Raw genomic sequence first — 19,180 nt, 5'->3', positions numbered from 1 at the left:
CTCGTACACACGGCTCCGCTCCATACACGCACGGCTCCGCTCCGTACACCTCGTACACGCGCGGCTCCGCTCCGTACACGCGCGGCTCCGCTCCGTACACCTCGTACACGCGCGGCTCCGCTCCGTACACCTCGTACACGCGCGGCTCCGCTCCGTACTCCTCGTACACGCGCGGCTCCGCTCCGTACACCTCGTACACGCGCGGCTCCGCTCCGTACACCTCGTACACGCGCAGCTCTGCTCCGTACACCTCGTACACCCGATGCTCCGCTCCGTACACCTCGTACACACACGGCTCCGCTCCGTACACCTCATACACACACGGCTACGCTCCGTACACCTCGTACATACACGGCTCCGCTCCGTACACCTCGTACACACGCGGCTCCGCTCCGTACACCTCGTACACACGCGGCTCTGCTCCGTACACCTCGTACACACGCGGCTCCGCTCCGTACACCTCGTACACACGCGGCTCTGCTCCGTACACCTCGTACACACACGGCTCTGCTACATCCACACTGTAAACCCCTCCTGACCCCACACATAAACTTCAGCTCATCCAGCACCATGACAACCAGCACAGCAGAGTCCTGCATCCACTGAGGCCCCTGATCATGTGACCCCTGACTCCTCCCCTCCTGTGACCTCATCACAGCTCCTGTGCGCACAGAGCAGCCATATATGTGGTGGCGGCTCTGCAGGTGGAGGTATGTGGAGACCCCCATTACTGGGCGCAGGGGGCATTAACCCCTTCAGCACGGAGACTCTTTTGGGGTCTTGTGTTGCCCCTTTATAAGAATCATAAGGTTTTTGTTCTGTTTCCTGTAATAGATACATACGACCCAACTATGGAGACAGGAAGGGAGGAAACGTATTGTTCTCATAGTACAGGACTTATACAGTATGTATGATGCCCCCACACAGTGTAATGCCCCCATTATGCCCCTTATGCAGGATGTATGATGCCCCCCACACAGTGTAATGCCCCCATTATGCCCCTTATGCAGGATGTATGATGCCCCCCACAGTGTAATGCCTCCATTATGCCCCTTATGCAGGATGTATGATGCCCCCACACAGTGTAATGCCCCCATTATGCCCCTTATGCAGTATGTATGATGCCCCACAGTGTAATGCCCCCATTATGCCCCTTATTCAGGATGTATGATGCCCCCCACAGTGTAATGCCTCCATTATGCCCCTTATGCAGGATGTATGATGCCCCTACACAGTGTAATGCCCCCATTATGCCCCTTATGCAGGATGTATGATGCCCCCCCACAGTGTAATGCCCCCGTTATGCCCCTTATGCAGTATGTATGATGCCCCCACAGTGTAATGCCCCCATTATGCCCCTTATGCAAGATGTATGATGCCCCCCACACAGTGTAATGCCCCCATTATGCCCCTTATGCAAGATATATGATGCCCCCACACAGTGTAATGCCCCCATTATGCCCCTTATGCAGGATGTATGATGCCCCACACAGTGTAATGTCCCCATTATGCCCCTTATGTAGTGTGTATGAAGCCCCCCACAGTGTAATGCCCCTTATGCAAGATGTATGATGCCCCCCACACAGTGTAATGCCCCCATTATGCCCCTTATGCAAGATGTATGATGCCCCCCACACAGTGTAATGCCCCTTATGTAGTATGTATGATGCCCCCACACAGTGTAATGCCCCCATTATGCCCCTTATGCAGTATGTATTATGCCCCCACACAGTGTAATGCCCCCATTATGCTCCTTATGCAGTATAATGTTCCCCCAGTATCGCCTGAAGTCCTGCAGATGGAATAATCCCTCTGGAGTTGGTTTTACCTTTGCCTGCTCCCCTCCATGTATACCCTCGAGCATGTATACATGCATGTAGGGGATCAGGCCTTACTAGATATCGAGGCTTTGTACAGTAATATACCGCATGAGGATGGTATCAGAGGAGTAAGATATATCTTGAAATCGAGGTCAATAGAGTGTAGCAGACATAATGACTTCATGGAGGATCTTCTAAAATTCACTCTTACTCATAATTTCTTTCTTTTTGACAGGAAGTACTTCCTCCAGCTCAGGGGTACTGCGATGGGGAGCCTCTGTGCCCCCTCGTATGCTAACTTATTCCTGGGCTGGTGGGAGGAAATCACAATATTCTGGGATGATCCTATGTGATGGCATCCATATATTGGGGTATGGTATAGATATATTGGCACTATTTTTATCATCTAGTCAGAGACGAGTGAAGAATTTCTTGAATTTGTTAGAGAACTCAATATCCATAGAGTCGATCTTAGATTTACATCAGAGTTTAATTATTACCAGTTCTCTTTCCTGGATGTACTAATCAAGAAAGAACGGGATGGGACCCTAAGGACACTCCACTGCCATAAACCTACAAGCACTAATAAACTATTGAAGTGGGATAGTCACCACCCCATCATCCTTTAAAAAAAAAAAAAAGCAATATCCACGGGCCAATTTTTACAGTTGAGATGAAACTGCTCTAATGTCACAGATGTTAATATACAGGCAATAGACATGAACACCAAATTCATGGAAAAAGGTACCCACAGTACATTTTGGATTCCACACGATCGTTTGCAGAAACAAAGGAGAGACAGACACTCCTCCATACCTAACCAAGACACCAAGAAAAATATGGGATAACACCAGTAATAGGAACTTGTGACAATCAAAGTGACCTTAGCTTTAATATACTCAGAAAGCCCTGACCGACCTGGACCTGAGGGTGCTGTGGGATCTACTCCCACAATAACTTTCAGAAAGGGTTGGTCAATTATGGACCGTTTAGTGCATAGTTTCTATAAAAACCTGCACCCAAGTGGACTTGGCTAGATAGAAGAATCTGTGGTTTCTTTAGATGTGGAGAAAGTTGTACATGTAATTGGATGAGACCATGTAAATCTTTCTCGAGTTCCTCTATAGGTGAAACCTTTTTCCAGAGGGATTTTTCCAACTGTAAAACTTCAGGACTTGTATATATGGCCACATGCACCTGCCCCCTAGATTATGTATGCACGACTAAGAGGAAGTCTATATGGCGGGTGGAGGAGCATTTGGGCGAAATACGCCATGGTCAGGTCACCCCATTAGTGAGACACGTGAACAGTGTACACTGAGGTGAAACCGGAGACCTCTCCTTTTGTATCATTCAGGTGGTTAAACCCAATGTGAGAGGAGGTGATCACAATAGATGTATCCTCAAAAAAGAAATTGAGTGGATTTCCAAACTGGATTCAGGCACCCCTAAGGGACTGAATGAGCAAATTTCCTATGCCTGTTTTGTATGAATACAGCCCCATTCTGGATTACATTTTTGGGTTTTATACTCTACCCATTGCTACTCAGTTCCCTGTGAATGAGGTTCACATATTGTTTTACTTCATCAAGATATCTGAGCTTCTATATCAGAATTATTTCTTATCAGTTATATCCCACATACTATTTGTAACATACCTGGCGGCGTACTTGCATAGTGCACCATCTCCCACTATGCAAGATCGCAAACTTAATCTTCAGTTCAGTCTGCCAGCCTGGTTTCTGTTCTTGCTGTCTGCTTGTCCCTGTCCTGACTGCTTAGGGCGGCGGCCCGGTTACTTCCTGTTTCTTGTAGCTGCTGTGGGCACACCCCTAATGCGTCTCCAGCCTATTGCTGTCTGTCACTGGATATTTAAACCAGCTCCACCCTGAAGCTGGTGCCTGAGAAACTCTTACCTTTAGAGGGCTCCTTGCCTCTGATGTGCCAGGTCCCGTCCCGTCCCGTTCTGCTCTTGCCTGTCCACCAACCTGGGGGCTGTATTCCCAGGCCTGTCTGAACACTCCTAGCCTGTTTGTCCGCCTCTCTGGGGGCTATATACCCAGACTCGCTCCTGTATCTTGTTGCAGTGTCAGTTCCTGTCTGAACACTCTCCTAGCCTGTTTGTCTCTGTGTCCGTATCTTCCCTTTTCCTGCAGTCTCTGAACCTGCACCTAACTCCTACTCGTTGTCTCTGTACTTCTGTTGTGAGTTTGGAGTCCACTCGCTACTTCATTGCAAGTACCTTGTGTGTATCTGGTTCTGCTTTTCCCTTCCAGTCTGTTCAGTGTGAACAGAGCCCTGTCCTCTCTGCTCTGCCTTGCTCACCGCTCAGGCGGTTCCTTCCTGCTCTGCCTTGCTCACCGCTCCGGCGGTTCCTTCCTGCTCTGCCTTGCTCACCACTACGGCGGTTCCTGCCTGCTCTGCCTTGCTCACCGCTACGGCGGTTCCTGCCTGCTCTGCCTTGCTCACCGCTACGGCGGTTCCTGCCTGCTCTGCCTTGCTCACCGCTACGGCGGTTCCTGCTTGCTCTGCCTTGCTCACCGCCCCGGCGGTTCCTGCCTGCTCTGCCTTGCTCACCGCTCCGGCGGTTTCTCCCTGCCCTGCTTGCTCACCGCTCCCGCGGTACCTCTCTGCTCCGCCTTGCCCACCGCTCCAGCGGTTCCTCTCTGCTCTGCTTGTCTACCTCATCTGCGGTTCTGTTCCTGAATCCCAGTTTGTACTGGACCCTATCCAGCCTGTGCTCCAACCTGCTAGTACCTCCCCGTCTGCACGCCAACCGTACTTGTCAGTACCCTCCTGTCTGCATACCAGCCGTGCCTGCCAGTATCCTCCTGTCTGCACTCCAGCCGTGCCTGCCAGTGCCCACCTGTCTGCATGCCAGCCGTGCCTGCCAATTCCCACCTGTCCGTGTGCCAGCCTAACCTGCCTGTTCCTGTATTCCCCGGTGTGGGTCAACAGCCGTGTCCGGGGTCTGGCCTGGAGTAGCACCTGGTCCCTCTGCTCGGTTCCACCCTGGTGCACGGCGTCGTTAGCCGTCGTGCCACCTTGGTCGGATCGGGTTGACGCTTAGTTACGCCCCTCCAGGCACTTTCCGGTTCATGGCACAGTGGAATCACTAAATCACGCACACGCCAGTCAGCCATGGCGTGTGCATAACACTGTTTAGTAATACACAAGGATCACCACACTTGTTAATCTCTAATTATGCAATAGGGGTCAAATATGACCATTTAGGAATATACTGTGGGCCACCGTCCCATATTTTTTGTAGCGATAAAGTAGATCTACATGCCTGTTGCATGATGGGAGGATGTGCAATACTTGTTTTTAGTCTCCCATGACACTGATCTCAGAGAGAGGACTTTTCTGTTCGTGGAATGCAATCCTATACCATGTGTGCTCCGGCGTGGAATGCAGACATCTGGGCATGCGCATTTGTGGACAATGATCCTAGAGGCGCTCCTGCGTGGAATGATAACTATGGGCATGCACAGTCACATGTATGAGTGGCGCGGCGGCAATCAGTTTATCTGGCGTTTCAGTGTAAAGCACGTCACTTCCCGACATGCACACTAGGGGATGGACATTATCAGACCTCTAGCTCATGAGAAGTAGCTTAGGTGCAGTACATTATTGTAGACAGACTCCATTCTGTATATCCTGTGACAATTCTCTAGGAATGGGAATGGGCCTCCTAGTCTGGGAGGGGTTTTGGATGAAGTGGGCTATTTAAACATGGACACCTGGCTATTAGGCACACTAAGTAGCAGAAGAATGAGGGGTCGCTCACTGTTTGTGGTGGGTGCTCAGAAGAAAAAATGTATATACTGTATCAAGAAAACTTTGGCACACCAGTAATTATGCTTGAAAAAGTTTTAAATTTTTATTTACATGTGCCCCTTGTTTCACAAAACAGGGCGTAAGCCCAAAATAATAGTAAAGCAGACCAACGTTTCGACCTTTAGGACGGTCTTTCTCAGGGTCATCACTAGACATAAACAAACGAATAATTAATGCGGAAATCCATATACATTGAATTCCATTATATAATGTGTGAACAACAGGAAAGCAAAAATACATGGATATGGTAAAGTCTATATATAGTATGCACCAAAATTCGGGTCTATTATTCCATAGAATAGAAAAAAACAGAAGAAGCTAAGTTTTATAGGAAAAACTCTATATGGGTCAAATTATATGCTAGTGGATCTATACCTCATGGGAGGCCAAAGGGTCTACCAATACATTAACTGGAACTAGTTGTACACAAAATGAGGTTCATATTACCAGTTTGAGAATGCTGTCTCACTCAGAGTTAGAGAGCTGGAAGTGTCCTATGTAACACAAAAATATGGATTATATTCTCAAGATAGCATACAAGGTCAGCAGTGGCTAGTATATATATAAAAAAAACACTCACGGTCCCATTTATTCATTAGTGGTATCATACCTGTGCCTGGGGTGAGGGTGGATAAGGCTGCACGTGCTGTGGGGAAGTGTGGAATACTAATTCCTTTTATATTCAGTCCCGCAGTCTCATTGGTGGTTCTGGTGGAGGCGCGTTCTGCATGAACAGAGCGCGCTATGTACTAATGCCTTGAGGACCTACAGGTCCTTCAAGTCACGTGTATCGCGACTTCCTGTCACATGACTCGTGACTTCCGGGAGCGGTGGAACGCATATGCGTTCCATAGCCTCCGCTACATCGTAGCGTTATACTGCAAGGGGGAGGAACTGAGTCACCAATGTAGTGTGCAGGTGCGTGCACAGTGATTAAAGGGGAAGGAAACCCACCATCAAGGTGCACAGAAAATAGTAGTTATCCATTAATAAACGGAGAAAGTGCGGTCCTTTATGAATGAGGGAGTGAAAATCCGTTATTAGCCAGGCACCCTGGAATGCAGTGAGATGGGACACTGGTAATATTAATGGGTGACCTAAATATGAAAGAGAGGAGAAAACAGATGAGAAATATAGTTTATGAACCTTGAATAAGACAAATTATATACAGTGTGGACAAATAGACGATATAGGAAAACAATAATAGAACCTACTTATTGTAAAGTACATGCATTTTAATACTGATGATCAAAACAGTGTTTCATATTCCCTATTGAGACCTTGGGATATAAGGTCTGAAGGGTGTGAATCCAGAAGGATTCACGCTCCTTCAACCTTCTAATCCGATTGCCACCTCTTACGCCCTGTTTTGTGAAACAAGGGGCACATGTGAATAAAAATGTAAAACTTTTTCAAGCATAATTACTGGTGTGCCGAAGTTTTCTTGATACAGTATTAGGCACACTATGCTGAACATCATGAATTATCATCACTGTATCAAGCCTCCTGATGAACCTATTGGGGAAACGCATTGAGGCGGATTATTGAAACATTCTCTGAGTACCATACCCTTTCCTTTATACATATCGTAGGGGTTTTTCTCACTTGGGTGCGACGGGAGGAAAACATGAGGCATGTTCCTTTAAAAGTTCATGTGGGTTTATTGCTTCATAAACCCAGAAGCCAAACAGAAAAGCAAATAGCCTTTAGATCAGGCAAACAAAGTAAATGTTCTTAGCAGGTCTCTGCTCAGCCAGGCTTGTGTGGCACACAAGCTGGGGTAGCGTCCAGTGTCCTGGCTTGGTCTGAAGACAAACATACACAGGAGGTCTTCTCCCTCCAAACACACAGACCATGTGCCAAACAGCAGCCTCCATTTTATAGGCTGTTAACCACACCCAGAGGTGAGGTATGTGGGTAGCTGGACCCGCCCATTCTCTTTTAGCTACCCTTAACCCGGCTCCCAGGTGCACCAAACGATCCTCTTAGTGCTTATGTGCCCTAGAGAAACACTCCGGGTTACATCACAGAGACTATCCATCTCTGTGATAACTCCCATCGACTACGCGACCATTAGCCACCTTACATGCATCCCCCCTCTGCCTTAAGCCATGGGGCTTGGGACCTTCTTCTACCAGACAAGGGATTCTGGAGAGGGCATCGGCTTTACCATGTAGCTTCCCTGCTCTATGTTCTACATGGAAGTGGAAGTCCTGTAGGGCTATAAACCAGCGGGTGACCCTGGCATTTTTCCCTTTGTTTCCGTTATCCATCTGAGTAGGGCATAGTTGGATACTAATTTAAATTTTCGACCTAACAGATAGTACCGTAAGGTGTCCACTGCCCATTTTATGACCAAGCACTCCTACTCTATGACTGAATAATTTTTCTTGCAGGAGGACAGCTTTCTACTCAGGTAGAGGACAGGGTGCTCCTCCCTGTGTATCTCCTGGGAAAGGACTGCTCCTAAACCGACATCTGAGGCATCTGTCTGGAGTATAAACTCCTTCTTGAAGTCCGGGGCAACCAGGATCGGTTGCCTACACAGAGCCAGTTTCATCTCTTGAAAGGCCATCTCCGCCTCTGCAGTCCACTTGTCCATGGCTGATTTTGTCCCTTTAAAGGAGGTCAGTCAGGGTTGCGGCCATCATGGCGAAGTTTGGGATGAATTTTCTGTAGTATCCCACGATTCCCAAGAAGGCTCTGACTTGCTTTTTCTACAGCGGTCCACTTTAGTAATTTGGGGTTTTATCTTGCCTCTACCCACTACATATCCGAGGTACTTGGCTTCTTATTTCCCCATGGCACATTTCTTCGGGTTTATTGAAAACCCTGCCTTCCTCAGAGCATCAAACACAGCCTGGACTTCTTCCAGATGACTCTCCCAGTCTGGTCTAAAGATAATAATATCGTCCAGGTATGCTGCGGCATATTTCTTATGGGATGCAAGCATGCGATCCATGGCTCTCTGGAAGGTTGCAGTGGCCCCCTGCAGTCCAAACGGCATCTAGATATACTGGAAGCATCCGTCCGGCGTAGAAAACGCAGTCTTCTCTTTGGCTCCCTGTGCCATGGGGATCTGCCAATATCCCTTCGTCAGATCCAAGGTGGTTATTTACCTTGCTGGCCCAAGCCTCTCGATCAGCTCATTGACGCATGGCATGGGATATGCGTCAAATTTGGAGCCCTCTTTCAACTTCCGATAGTCGTTGCAGAATCTCCACTCACCATCGGGCTTTGGGACCTAGACGATCGGGCTCGACAACCGCTCTTGGATTCTTCAATGATACCGAGCTTCAGCATACGAGCCACCTCTTTTGGAGATCAACTCTCGTTGCTCCTCCGGTATCCGATAGGGCTTCAAGTTCACCCGCACATGTGGCTCCGTCAGAATCTCGTGTTCTATGAACCTTGTGCAGCCCGACAATTCCGAGAACAGATCCTGGTTCTTCTGCAGCAACTCCCGACACTGCTGTTTCTCAGCCTTCATTAGCGTTTCCGCTATTGCGCCAACGTCACCTTCTGGGTTGCCCAGCAAGCATGGAGCTTCCACAGCTTCTCTGTCTTGCCACGGCTTGATGAGGTTGACGTGGTATATCTGGTATGGCTTACGTCGTCCCGGTTGATGAACCTTGTAGTTCACTTCACCCACTTTTTCCAACACCTCATATGTCCCTTGCCACTTAGCCAAGAACTTACTTTCCACCGTAGGAATTAGCACGAGGACTTGGTCTCCCGGATTGAGTTGCCTCACTCTGGCTGACCAGTTGTTGACTCTGGCATGAACTTCTTGTGTCTGGAGGAGATGTTCTTTTACGATGGGCATCACCTTTTGCAATCATCTCCTACATCAGAGCGACGTGCTCGATAACGCTCCTGTGGGGCGTGACCTCTGCTTCCCAGGTTTCCTTTGCGACATCCAGGAGACCCCGTGGATGTCGGCCATGCAGGAGTTCGAATGGCGAGAACCCTGTAGAGGCCTGTGGAACCTCTCAGATGGAGAACAGATATGGTAGGAGACAGTCCCAGTTTCTACCGTCCCTTTCTATGACCTTCCTCAGCATACTCTTCAGAGTCTTGTTAAACCGTTCGACAAGGCCATCTGTCTGAGGATGGTATACTGAAATCCTCAGTTGGGAGATTTGCAGGACTTTGCATAACTCCCTCATCACCTTACTCATAAAGGGAGTTACCTGGTCGGTGAGTATCTCCCTTTGGTAAGCCTGTTTGGGAAAACACGTGGACCAACTTGCAGGCTATACTCTTTGCAGAGGAGTTTCTCAGTGGAATCTTTTCAGGATAGCGTGTGGCATAGTCCAGGATAACCAATATATATTTATGCCCACGAGCAGATTCAACCAGGGGACCGACCAAGTCTATATCAATTCTCTCGAACGGCACTTCAATAATGGGCAAATGGCACGAGGTGACTTCGAAAGTGAGAGGTAGGAGTGGTTAACTGGCACGTAGGGCAAGACCTGCAATACTTAAATATTTCATGGGGACATCCGGGACAATAGAACCTCTGCACGAGACCTCCAATATGAGACATAGATGTATAGATTCACATTTCTATCACCTGTATGTCCATATTAGAGGTCAGATAAGTCCCAGCGGGTGACAGATTCCCTTTAATCAGCCATGGGGTAGTCGGTAGAGTGGATTCCCTTTAATAAATACTCACTAAGCCCCATTCTTCGTGCAGATACTAATGAATCCAGGACCTATGAGATTTTTAACACATGATAGTTGTATAGTTAGAGGCGTACCATCCATAGTAGTAGCCCACACGGCCACTATGGTGTCCATGAAAAAACACAGAATTTGAGCTTGGTTTTAGTTGGTATCCATGCAGCACATAAATGTATGTTTACTAGGGCCATTAATCAGAAATAAAACCTATAAGAAGAAAAATAGTCATAAAGCATGCTGTAAATAAATAAATTAAAAGCAAAAGTGCATTTAAATAAAATAGGGTTCTTAGCAACACTGTTTTTGATCAAAAATAGCATGAAAGCTATCCCACCATGGCAAGGTGAACCCATTTGGGATAGGCCTGCTATGTATAACAAAAACCTTACCATGTGTCGGCCTCAAACTTCTGTGTGTGAATCAGACATGAGATCTAACGTGATAGAAGATTATAGTCCGGGGAAGACGGGAAACATTCATATAGACGACCGGTGAAGATGTAGTCAGTGATGGACTCTGGCTAAATATGTTTCTAGAGCCGTAGTAGAAGATGAATATGTCGTCCTCATCATGAAGTAGTTATTTCTCATATTATGTGTATTGAATGTCTCCTGCAGTATTGCTAATGCCGATTGCAGTGTTGGTAAATGAGGCGAGAATTAGCTTTATGGCAGATGAGTCTTTGAGAAACGTGTTCAGCTACAGACTCCAAGAAAGAAACTGCTTGCTGTCTGTGGCCTAAAATATATAGGTTTTATTACTAGATGTAAAGAAGAAAACTAAATACTGTAAAATAATATATCTCCTCATATGTTTCCTTTTATTATCTCCAGTAATTGTATTATTACACAGGATTTTTATGATGTTACATAGGCTCATCATCTTCTCATTCAGGTCCCTACAATATCAGATCCTCTCAGTGAAGATCTTCTATTTAAGAGAATTTTCCTTATGGACTCATCAAAGATGGATATGGACAGAGACAAGATGGTGGAGAGGATATTACACCTCACCCTAGAGATCCTCTTCCGGCTTACTGGAGAGGTGAGAGATTCTGATGACGTCACATTGCATCATTCTTATCTATGGGAATAACAGATGGACAGAACTGGAGAGGTGAGGACTCTGGAAATGTCTGTAGTGAGATTTATTAATGTGTCTCTCCATAACCAGGATTACACATTAGTGAAGAAGACCTCTAGTGTACGCTGTCAGGCCCCTGTGTCTGAGGGATGGGAAAGACCCCTGAGCCCAATCACAGGGCCTCCATCTCACCCCTTGATACATGAGGACATCAATGACCAGAAGATCCTAGAACTCGCCTACAAGATGATCGAGCTGCTGACTGGAGAGGTGACACTGCTAGGAATACTGGGACATTATACAGTAACACTATGAAAGGATCGGGGGGATGACTGTATCATTGTATGTGTCAGGTTCCTATAAGATGTCAGGATGTTGCTGTCTATTTCTCCATGGAGGAGTGGGAGTATTTAGAAGAACACAAAGATTTGTACAAAGACATCATGATGGAGGTTCCCCAAACCCTCATATCATCAGGTAATAGAGAGGACTAAATACACACAGCCTATAATTATCTGTATGTAAAGAATGAATTCAGTCCCTATACGTGTTTCCTCCAGATATATCCAGTAAGAGGACAACATGAGACAGATGTCCCCATCCTCTTCTTCCACATGACTGTAAAGAAGAAGATCCCAATGTTCCTCAGGATCATCAGGTAGATGGAGAGAAGGTGTCATGAGATCTCCCCTATGATGTGTAGACGGCTGTGAAGGTCTTGTGTTCGGTGGTGATTTATCCACCAGTATTATATGTTTTATACTTGTGTAATGAGAACGGTGGAGATGGCAGGATTAGAGCTGATCATAGATATAACTTCTCATCTATTTGTGACTTTTATAATATTTGTTTCAGGGTGAAGATCTGACCCATATTGATACTACAGAGACATATGTGAGGGATGATGAGCGGTGTAAAGAGGAGATTCCTACATATGACTACCCAGGTGAGTAGTGACCACTAAATGCAGAGAAGTCACAGATTCTTCTCAGTCAGCGGCTGTGGCTGCTTTATCAGTGGTGTAGTCCGGCTGTATCACAATCGTGTGATCACCATTTTGCCACTAGACCAAAACATTCTCCACCCAAAACTGTTCAAATGATTTTGGGCCTTGAAAGCCCTTTTCCATAGAACTTACAACCTGGAGGATCCACCTTCCCCCTGGGATTAGGAGACGCTGACCGTTACCTGCCCCGATTTGTAAACCACAAAGCCAAATGACAGCGTACATAGAAAGTGCTGACAAGTTAGAAAATCGCTTGAAGAAAAATATTATGATGGGCCTGTAAGAGAAAGTAGAGGGTGATGATGCTATTGGCTTCCTAGAACCCTGATATCTTATTGGATGAATCTACCTTCTCTCCCTTCTGTGCTATTTAATGTTCTCATATGGTCCCTACAAGACCAGGTCCAGTCTTTCTTGGCAAACTTTACTTTTATGATCTATAACATTAAATGTGGAGTGAGGGCCAAGTGTGAATTTCTGTACAATAACAACAGAGTTTCCCTTTATCCTGAGTTTTCAATTTCTTTTAAAACCGACTAACTTCAAACAGGACTGTGATAAACTATACAGAAAACATTACACCTGTGCCATGATATATCTCTAAGCTAAATTTAAGACACCTCAGCTCTGCAGTATTATAAAAAGTTCTCTTTGAACGTCTAATATTTCTTCTTGAAACTCATCCGACAGAAAATATTGTTCCTTACTATAGTTTAGATTCCCAAGAGCCACCGAGCCCCATACTCCAATTACCCCAGAGAGATTTCACCATTAGTTACTCACTACTTACTGATGGAGACTGATGAGTTTGATCATTTCAGTAGATGTGTTTTTGTCTATACTCACAGTTTTGACTACAGTAGTTGGTTCCCAAAATACTCTGATTTAACCCCTTCCTGCTGCAGCCAGTTTTTTGTTCCTATCAGGGCCCATTTTTCAAATCTGACGTGTGCCACTTTGCTGATAACTTTGGAATTCTTCACAAAGGATAATAGTAACAAATGGACCTTACAAATTATATTCCAACTTCTCTTGAATCCAACAATACCCTATATACAGTTGCACACTACTGTCTGGGCACATGGCAGGTTGAGAAGGGGAGGAGCGACACTTAGCTAATAGATTGCAGACACAATGTATTGGGGACACTGTTCGTGGTCACCTGGCAGCTCAAAAGATGGCTACCACGAATAGGCTTGGCGCTATCAACTCCATTTTCCAGATCTCAGGGTTTGCCTTGCTCATCACACTTTAACCCCTCTACATGGATTTGGACATAGACAGAGACCCCCTGAGCTTGGGCCGCAGTGTTACCTAATGGTCTGTGGTGTGAGATGGCAAGAAGAATAGTCAAGTAGTCAGATCAGAACATGGAGGTCAGAGAAAATACAAAATCACACAAGAGTAGTCAGTAAACTTACCAGGGTCATAACAGGAAACAAATACACAAGCCGGGAGCTGAGCACAGAGGACTGAACCAGAGGAGAACAAGGCTGTATCTGGCAGCTTCCGGCAATTTGCTTCCAGCTTTAGTAGGGTGCGGTGCTTTCCAGTTGGCTGAAGCAGGAAGCAGATTACTCCGGCTGGACAGCACACACACCCATACTGCCTGACTGGATGGTACTACTGGTCCCAGCAACCCTAATCTTAGTGGCTGGACAGAGCCTGTGCGCCCAGAGCTTCTGGTTCTGACGTCTCTTCCATCACCAGCGCCGCCTGCAGAATGATTAAGGCAGCTCCTGGTGACAGAAGCAGACGTTGCAGGAGCAGATCCCAGGGGAGATGGGACCCACCATTTGCACAAGCCCTAATGTGACCAAATTGCAGAAAACCAGAGCAGTAGAAATCACCATAAAGTGACTCCATTTTGGAAATTATAACCCTCCGTGAAATAATCTATAGGAGTAGTGACTATTTTGACTCCACAGGCACTTTCTGGAAATGTTGGAGATTGAAAATTACAAATATATAATTTCATTACCCAACACATTGTGCCCAGATTGTTCTCCAGGAGACACACACCATCAATTAAGTGGGTTCTTCTCACTATAGTAATGTCAAATACATGGATGCTAAATGTCGTTTGGGCACACTGCAAGGCTCAGAAGCGAGGGGGAGATCTGACTTTGGGAGAGTGGATATTGCTGGATTGGTTTATGGAAGCCATGTTGATTTTCAAGAGTCTTTGAGCCACTAATAATGTGGAAACCTGGTTTTCCATTGAGAGATGATAGACCTGAGAGGGGACTTCTATTAGTCTGTGAAATGTTATTTGTAATGCACACGCCCGGGCTGAGCGGCTTGTGCGTGTATATGTAGTGATTCCACTGGACCGTGCCGGAGAGTGAATGCCTGGAGGGGCGTAACTAAATATTCACCCGATCCGACCAGGGTCGCACGACGGCATACGACGCCAGTGCACCAAGGGGGAACCGAGCAGAGGGACCAGGTGCTACTCCAGGACAGACCCCAGACACTGCTGTTGACCCACACCGGGGAACACAGGAACAGACAGGCTAGGCTGGCACACAGACTGGTGGGTATAGGCAGGCACGACTGGTATGCCGGCAGGCGGGTATGCAGGCAGGGGGGTACAGGCAAGCACGGCTAGAGTGCAGACAGGGAGGCACTAGAAGGTAGGAACACAGGCGGGATAGGACCCAGTACACACTGGGACTCAGGAACAGAACCACAGACGTGGCGGACAAACACAGCAGAGTGAGGCCGCCCAGAGTGGTGAGCGAGAGCAGGGCAAGACGAGACCGCCTAGAGTGGTGAGCGAGAGAAGAGCAGGACGAGACCGCCTAGAGTGGTGAGCGAGAGAAGAGCAGGACGAGACCGCCTGGAGCGGTGAGCAAAGGGTCAGAGCAGAGCGAGACTGCCGGAGCAGCGAGCAAAGGGTCAGAGCAGAGCTAGACTGCCGGAGCAGCGAGCAAAGGGTCAGAGCAGAGCTAGACTGCCGGAGCGGCGAGCAAAGGGTCAGAGCAGAGCGAGACTGCCGGAGCGGCGAGCAAAGGGTCAGAGCAGAGCGAGACTGCCAGAGCGGCGAGCAAAGGGTCAGAGCAGAGCGAGACTGCCGGAGCAGCGAGCAAAGGGTCAGAGCAGAGCGAGACTGCCGGAGCAGCGAGCAAAGGGTCAGAGCGGGACGAGAACCGCAGGAGCGGAGAGCGAGGCTGGGCAGAGGGACAGGGCTCTGTTCACACGGAACAGACAGGAAGGGAAAGGCAGAACCAGATACCCACAGGGTACTTGCAGTGAAGTAGCGAGTGGACCACAAACTCACAAACGGGAGTACAGTGACAGCGAACAGGAGTTAGGTACGAGTTCGGACTCTGCAGAAAAAGGAAAGGTACGGACATAGAGAAAAACAGGAAACAGGCTAGAAGAGTATTCAGACAAGAACAGACACAGTAGCAAGATACAGGAGCGCGTCTAGGTATGCAGCCCCTAGAAGGCGGAAGGAACAGGCTAGGAGCGTGTTCAGACAGGCCTGGAAATACAGCCTCCAGGAAAGGCAGGCAAGCAAACACAGAAAGGGACCTGGCACATTCAGAGTGCAAGAGCACACTGAATGAAACACAATGCTCAGGCAGGGTTTCCTGGGAGGAGCTGGGTTAAATACCAGGTGACAGACAGCAATAGGCTGAGGACGCACAAGGGGTGTGCCCGCAGCAGGTACAAGAAACAGGAAGTGATCGGGCGCCGCCCTTAAGCAGCAGAAACAGAGGCAAGCAAACAGCATGGAGGGAAGCCAGGCTAGCAGACTGGACTGGAGATCAAGTGCGCGCTCTTGCACAGTGGGAGATGGACCACTATGCAAGGACGCCGCCAGGTATGTTACATTATTGTCCTGGTGAATAAAGTCGGATAACATAAGGCAAACTTTAAAAAAAAATCACAGAAAAAGATACAGCCTTACTAACCCCAAATCATATAACAAATGCACTAGCAGGATGCAGAAGATGCCCATGATAAAGGTGGGGGCAGCGCAGGTGCAAAATACTGATGGCGCAACCACTCACAAACCTACCAATTCATGGAGGGGGTGGTTGCCTAGTATTAAAGATGCACACAGATGAAGCTTGCATAGGACGCCAGTCACACAGGTAGGTGTGATGCACAGTGTCTGGCTTAGGATAGTGATGATGTCCATACTATTAGATCAGGAGGGCTGCCCAGCACTATATAAGTGCACCCCACATGGACAGACACCCCAGTACACCCAACCAACACTAAAATGCTAGTGCATTTGTTATCTGATTTGGTGTTGGTAAGGCTGATTTTTCTGTGACGTTTTCTTGGTAAATAATGATACTTTTACATAAAGTACATTTTTACGGAGAGTTTAAATAGAAATGTTCATCAATATAAATTTTAAGGATATGTTATTCATAAATAATAATTGGTTTTATTCTTGGCAGATGACTGTACCAGGAGATCAGAGGAACAGCTGACATCTTCAATTTTTAAATCAGATGATCTTGAGAATCCGCAAGATACAATTGAATTGAATGCCATTATTCCAGATATACCATCATCCCTTCACAGCAAAGATCTGTCATCTGAATCATTACTGACTACTAAGGAAAGTCAAAGTCACAAAATAAGCATTAAAAAACAAACTGCTCCTAATTCAAAGAAGCCATTTTCATGTTCAGAATATGGAAATAGTTTTTCCCTCAAAGTCTTTTCTTAAACATCAAAGCATTCACACAGCAGAGAATAGATTTTTTTGTTTCAAGTGTGGGAAATTTTTTAACCAGAAGTCAAATCTTGTTAATCACCAGAGAAGTCACACAGAGGAGAAGCCATTTTCTTGTTCAGAATGTGTAAAATGTTTTACAGAGAAATCAATTTTAATCAGACATCAGAGAACTCACACAGCAGAGAAGCCTTTTTCCTGTTCAGAATGTGGAAAATGTTTTAGCCGCAAATCAACTTTGGTTAATCACCAGAGAACTCACACAGGGGAGAAGCCTTTTTCCTGTTCAGAATGTGGAAAATGTTTTAGCCGGAACTCAGGTTTGCTTAAGCACAAGAGAATTCACACAGGGGAGAAGCCTTTTTCCTGTTCAGAATGTGGGAAATATTTTAACCAGAAATCATATTTGGTTAATCACCAGAGAACTCACACAGGGGAAAAGCCTTTTTACTGTTTAGAATGTGGGAAATGTTTTAACCAGAAATCAGATTTGGTTAATCACCAGAGAACCCACACAGGGGAGAAGCCTTTTTCCTGTTCAGAATGTGGGAAATGTTTCATGCAGAAATCAGATTTGGTTAAGCACAAGAGAACTCACACAGAGGAGAAGCCTTTTTCCTGTTCAGAATGTGGGAAATGTTTCATGCAGAAATCAGATTTGGTTAAGCACAAGAGAACTCACACAGAGGAGAAGCCTTTTTCCTGTTCAGAATGTGGGAAATGTTTCATGCAGAAATCAGATTTGGTTAATCACCAGAGAACTCACACAGGGGAGAAGCCTTTTTCCTGTTCAGAATGTGGGAAATATTTTAACCAGAAATCATATTTGGTTAATCACCAGAGAACTCACACAGGGGAGAAGCCTTTTTCCTGTTTAGAATGTGGGAAATGTTTCATGCAGAAATCAGATTTGGTTAAGCACAAGAGAACTCACACAGGGGAGAAGCCTTTTTCCTGTTCAGAATGTGGGAAATATTTTAGCCGGAACTCATGTTTGCTTAAGCACAAGATAATTCACACAGGGGAGAAGTCTTTTTCCTGTTCAGAATGTGGGAAATGTTTCATCCAGAAATCAGATTTGGTTAAGCACAAGAGAACTCACACAGAGGAGAAGCCTTTTTCCTGTTCAGAATGTGGGAAATGTTTCATGCAGAAATCAGATTTGGTTAATCACCAGAGAACTCACACAGGGGAGAAGCCTTTTTCCTGTTCAGAATGTGGGAAATATTTTAACCAGAAATCATATTTGGTTAATCACCAGAGAACTCACACAGGGGAGAAGCCTTTTTCCTGTTCAGAATGTGGGAAATGTTTTGTGAAGAAATCATCACTTCTTAGTCACCAAAGTATTCACACAGACAAGAAGCCATTTTCATGTTCTTAATGTGGGAAATGGTTTACACGGAAATCAACTCTTAAAGGGAAGGTGCTGCATTTTTACATTATGTAAAATAAATTGAAATGTTAAATTCCTTAATGTTATAACATATTTTCAAGTGCCCAGTATTTATAGTTTATTTTTTATTAATTTGTTTTGCAGCTACTGGGGGCTGCCATCTTGCTTTTCAGGAGTGTAAGAGTTACTACACTACACTCACACTACTTCAAATACGGCAGCCCTGAACATAGGCTTCAGCGGTCGGATGCCGACCCTATCTGAACATTGTAGCCACATTAGCTGTGAACTGGGCACGCCTCTTTGGGCTGCTCAATTCACAGCTGTAGGTGTGTCTAGGTGCCATTTCATTGTGGCCCAGAGCTTCCACACTGAGGACATGTAACTGGAAGCTTTTTACACACACACACACACACACACAAGCTCCCCAAGCTCTGCTCTCATATTCTCCCATCCTCCACTGCCTGTGCTGTAAAGCTATGGACCCTCACCGCTGCACTGTTTAGTCTCCTCGGTCCTGGCCTCTCAGCTGCTCTCTTCTCCACTGCGTGCAGCTCTTCTCCTCAGGTCCACGTTGCTCCACAGTCCGTTGTCTTCCTTCTGCTTGCTCTTCTGTAAATATACTGAGATCCACTGCCTGT

The 19,180-nt window shown here is 46.5% G+C and overlaps 3 protein-coding genes across 3 annotated transcripts in view; 2 read left to right on the top strand and 1 right to left on the bottom strand.

The window, feature by feature from the left end:
- Positions 1-9,486, bottom strand: part of LOC141218922 (uncharacterized) — a 48,712-nt gene extending 39,226 nt beyond the window's left edge. The window contains exons 1-2 of the mRNA XM_073665976.1: positions 9,360-9,486; positions 6,615-6,757 (exon numbers count right to left, since the gene is read on the bottom strand). Of these exons, the coding sequence (XP_073522077.1) occupies positions 6,615-6,757; positions 9,360-9,486 (270 nt within the window). The remainder of the gene's footprint in view (positions 1-6,614; positions 6,758-9,359) is intronic.
- The window catches only part of LOC141218921 (gastrula zinc finger protein XlCGF66.1-like), a 384,436-nt gene extending 372,507 nt beyond the window's left edge, over positions 1-11,929 (top strand). Inside the window, exons 2-4 of the mRNA XM_073665975.1 lie at positions 11,247-11,396; positions 11,526-11,705; positions 11,789-11,929. Coding sequence (XP_073522076.1) covers positions 11,304-11,396; positions 11,526-11,705; positions 11,789-11,929 — 414 coding nt within the window. The 5' untranslated portion in view covers positions 11,247-11,303. The remainder of the gene's footprint in view (positions 1-11,246; positions 11,397-11,525; positions 11,706-11,788) is intronic.
- A 90-nt stretch (positions 11,930-12,019) lies between these two features.
- Positions 12,020-18,641, top strand: LOC141218901 (uncharacterized). Its single transcript, XM_073665953.1, has 3 exons — positions 12,020-12,093; positions 12,291-12,381; positions 16,863-18,641. Exon 3 carries the CDS (start codon positions 17,103-17,105, stop codon positions 18,525-18,527), a length of 1,425 nt encoding a protein of 474 aa, XP_073522054.1. The 5' UTR covers positions 12,020-12,093; positions 12,291-12,381; positions 16,863-17,102; the 3' UTR covers positions 18,528-18,641.
- The last annotated feature ends 539 nt before the right edge of the window (positions 18,642-19,180 follow it).

The sequence above is a fragment of the Phyllobates terribilis genome, unplaced genomic scaffold, assembly GCF_046119375.1.
Source record: "Phyllobates terribilis strain yellow unplaced genomic scaffold, ASM4611937v1 Scaffold_251__1_contigs__length_2838608, whole genome shotgun sequence".
Lineage (NCBI taxonomy): Eukaryota > Metazoa > Chordata > Amphibia > Anura > Dendrobatidae > Phyllobates > Phyllobates terribilis.
The sequence above is the reverse complement of the archived record's forward strand: the minus strand, read 5'-3'. Positions and strand labels throughout refer to the sequence as shown.

Bases quoted from the DNA above. Each gene is read 5' to 3' on its own strand.
- LOC141218901 (XM_073665953.1), top strand. From the start codon at position 17,103: ATGGAAATAGTTTTTCCCTCAAAGTCTTTTCTTAAACATCAAAGCATT.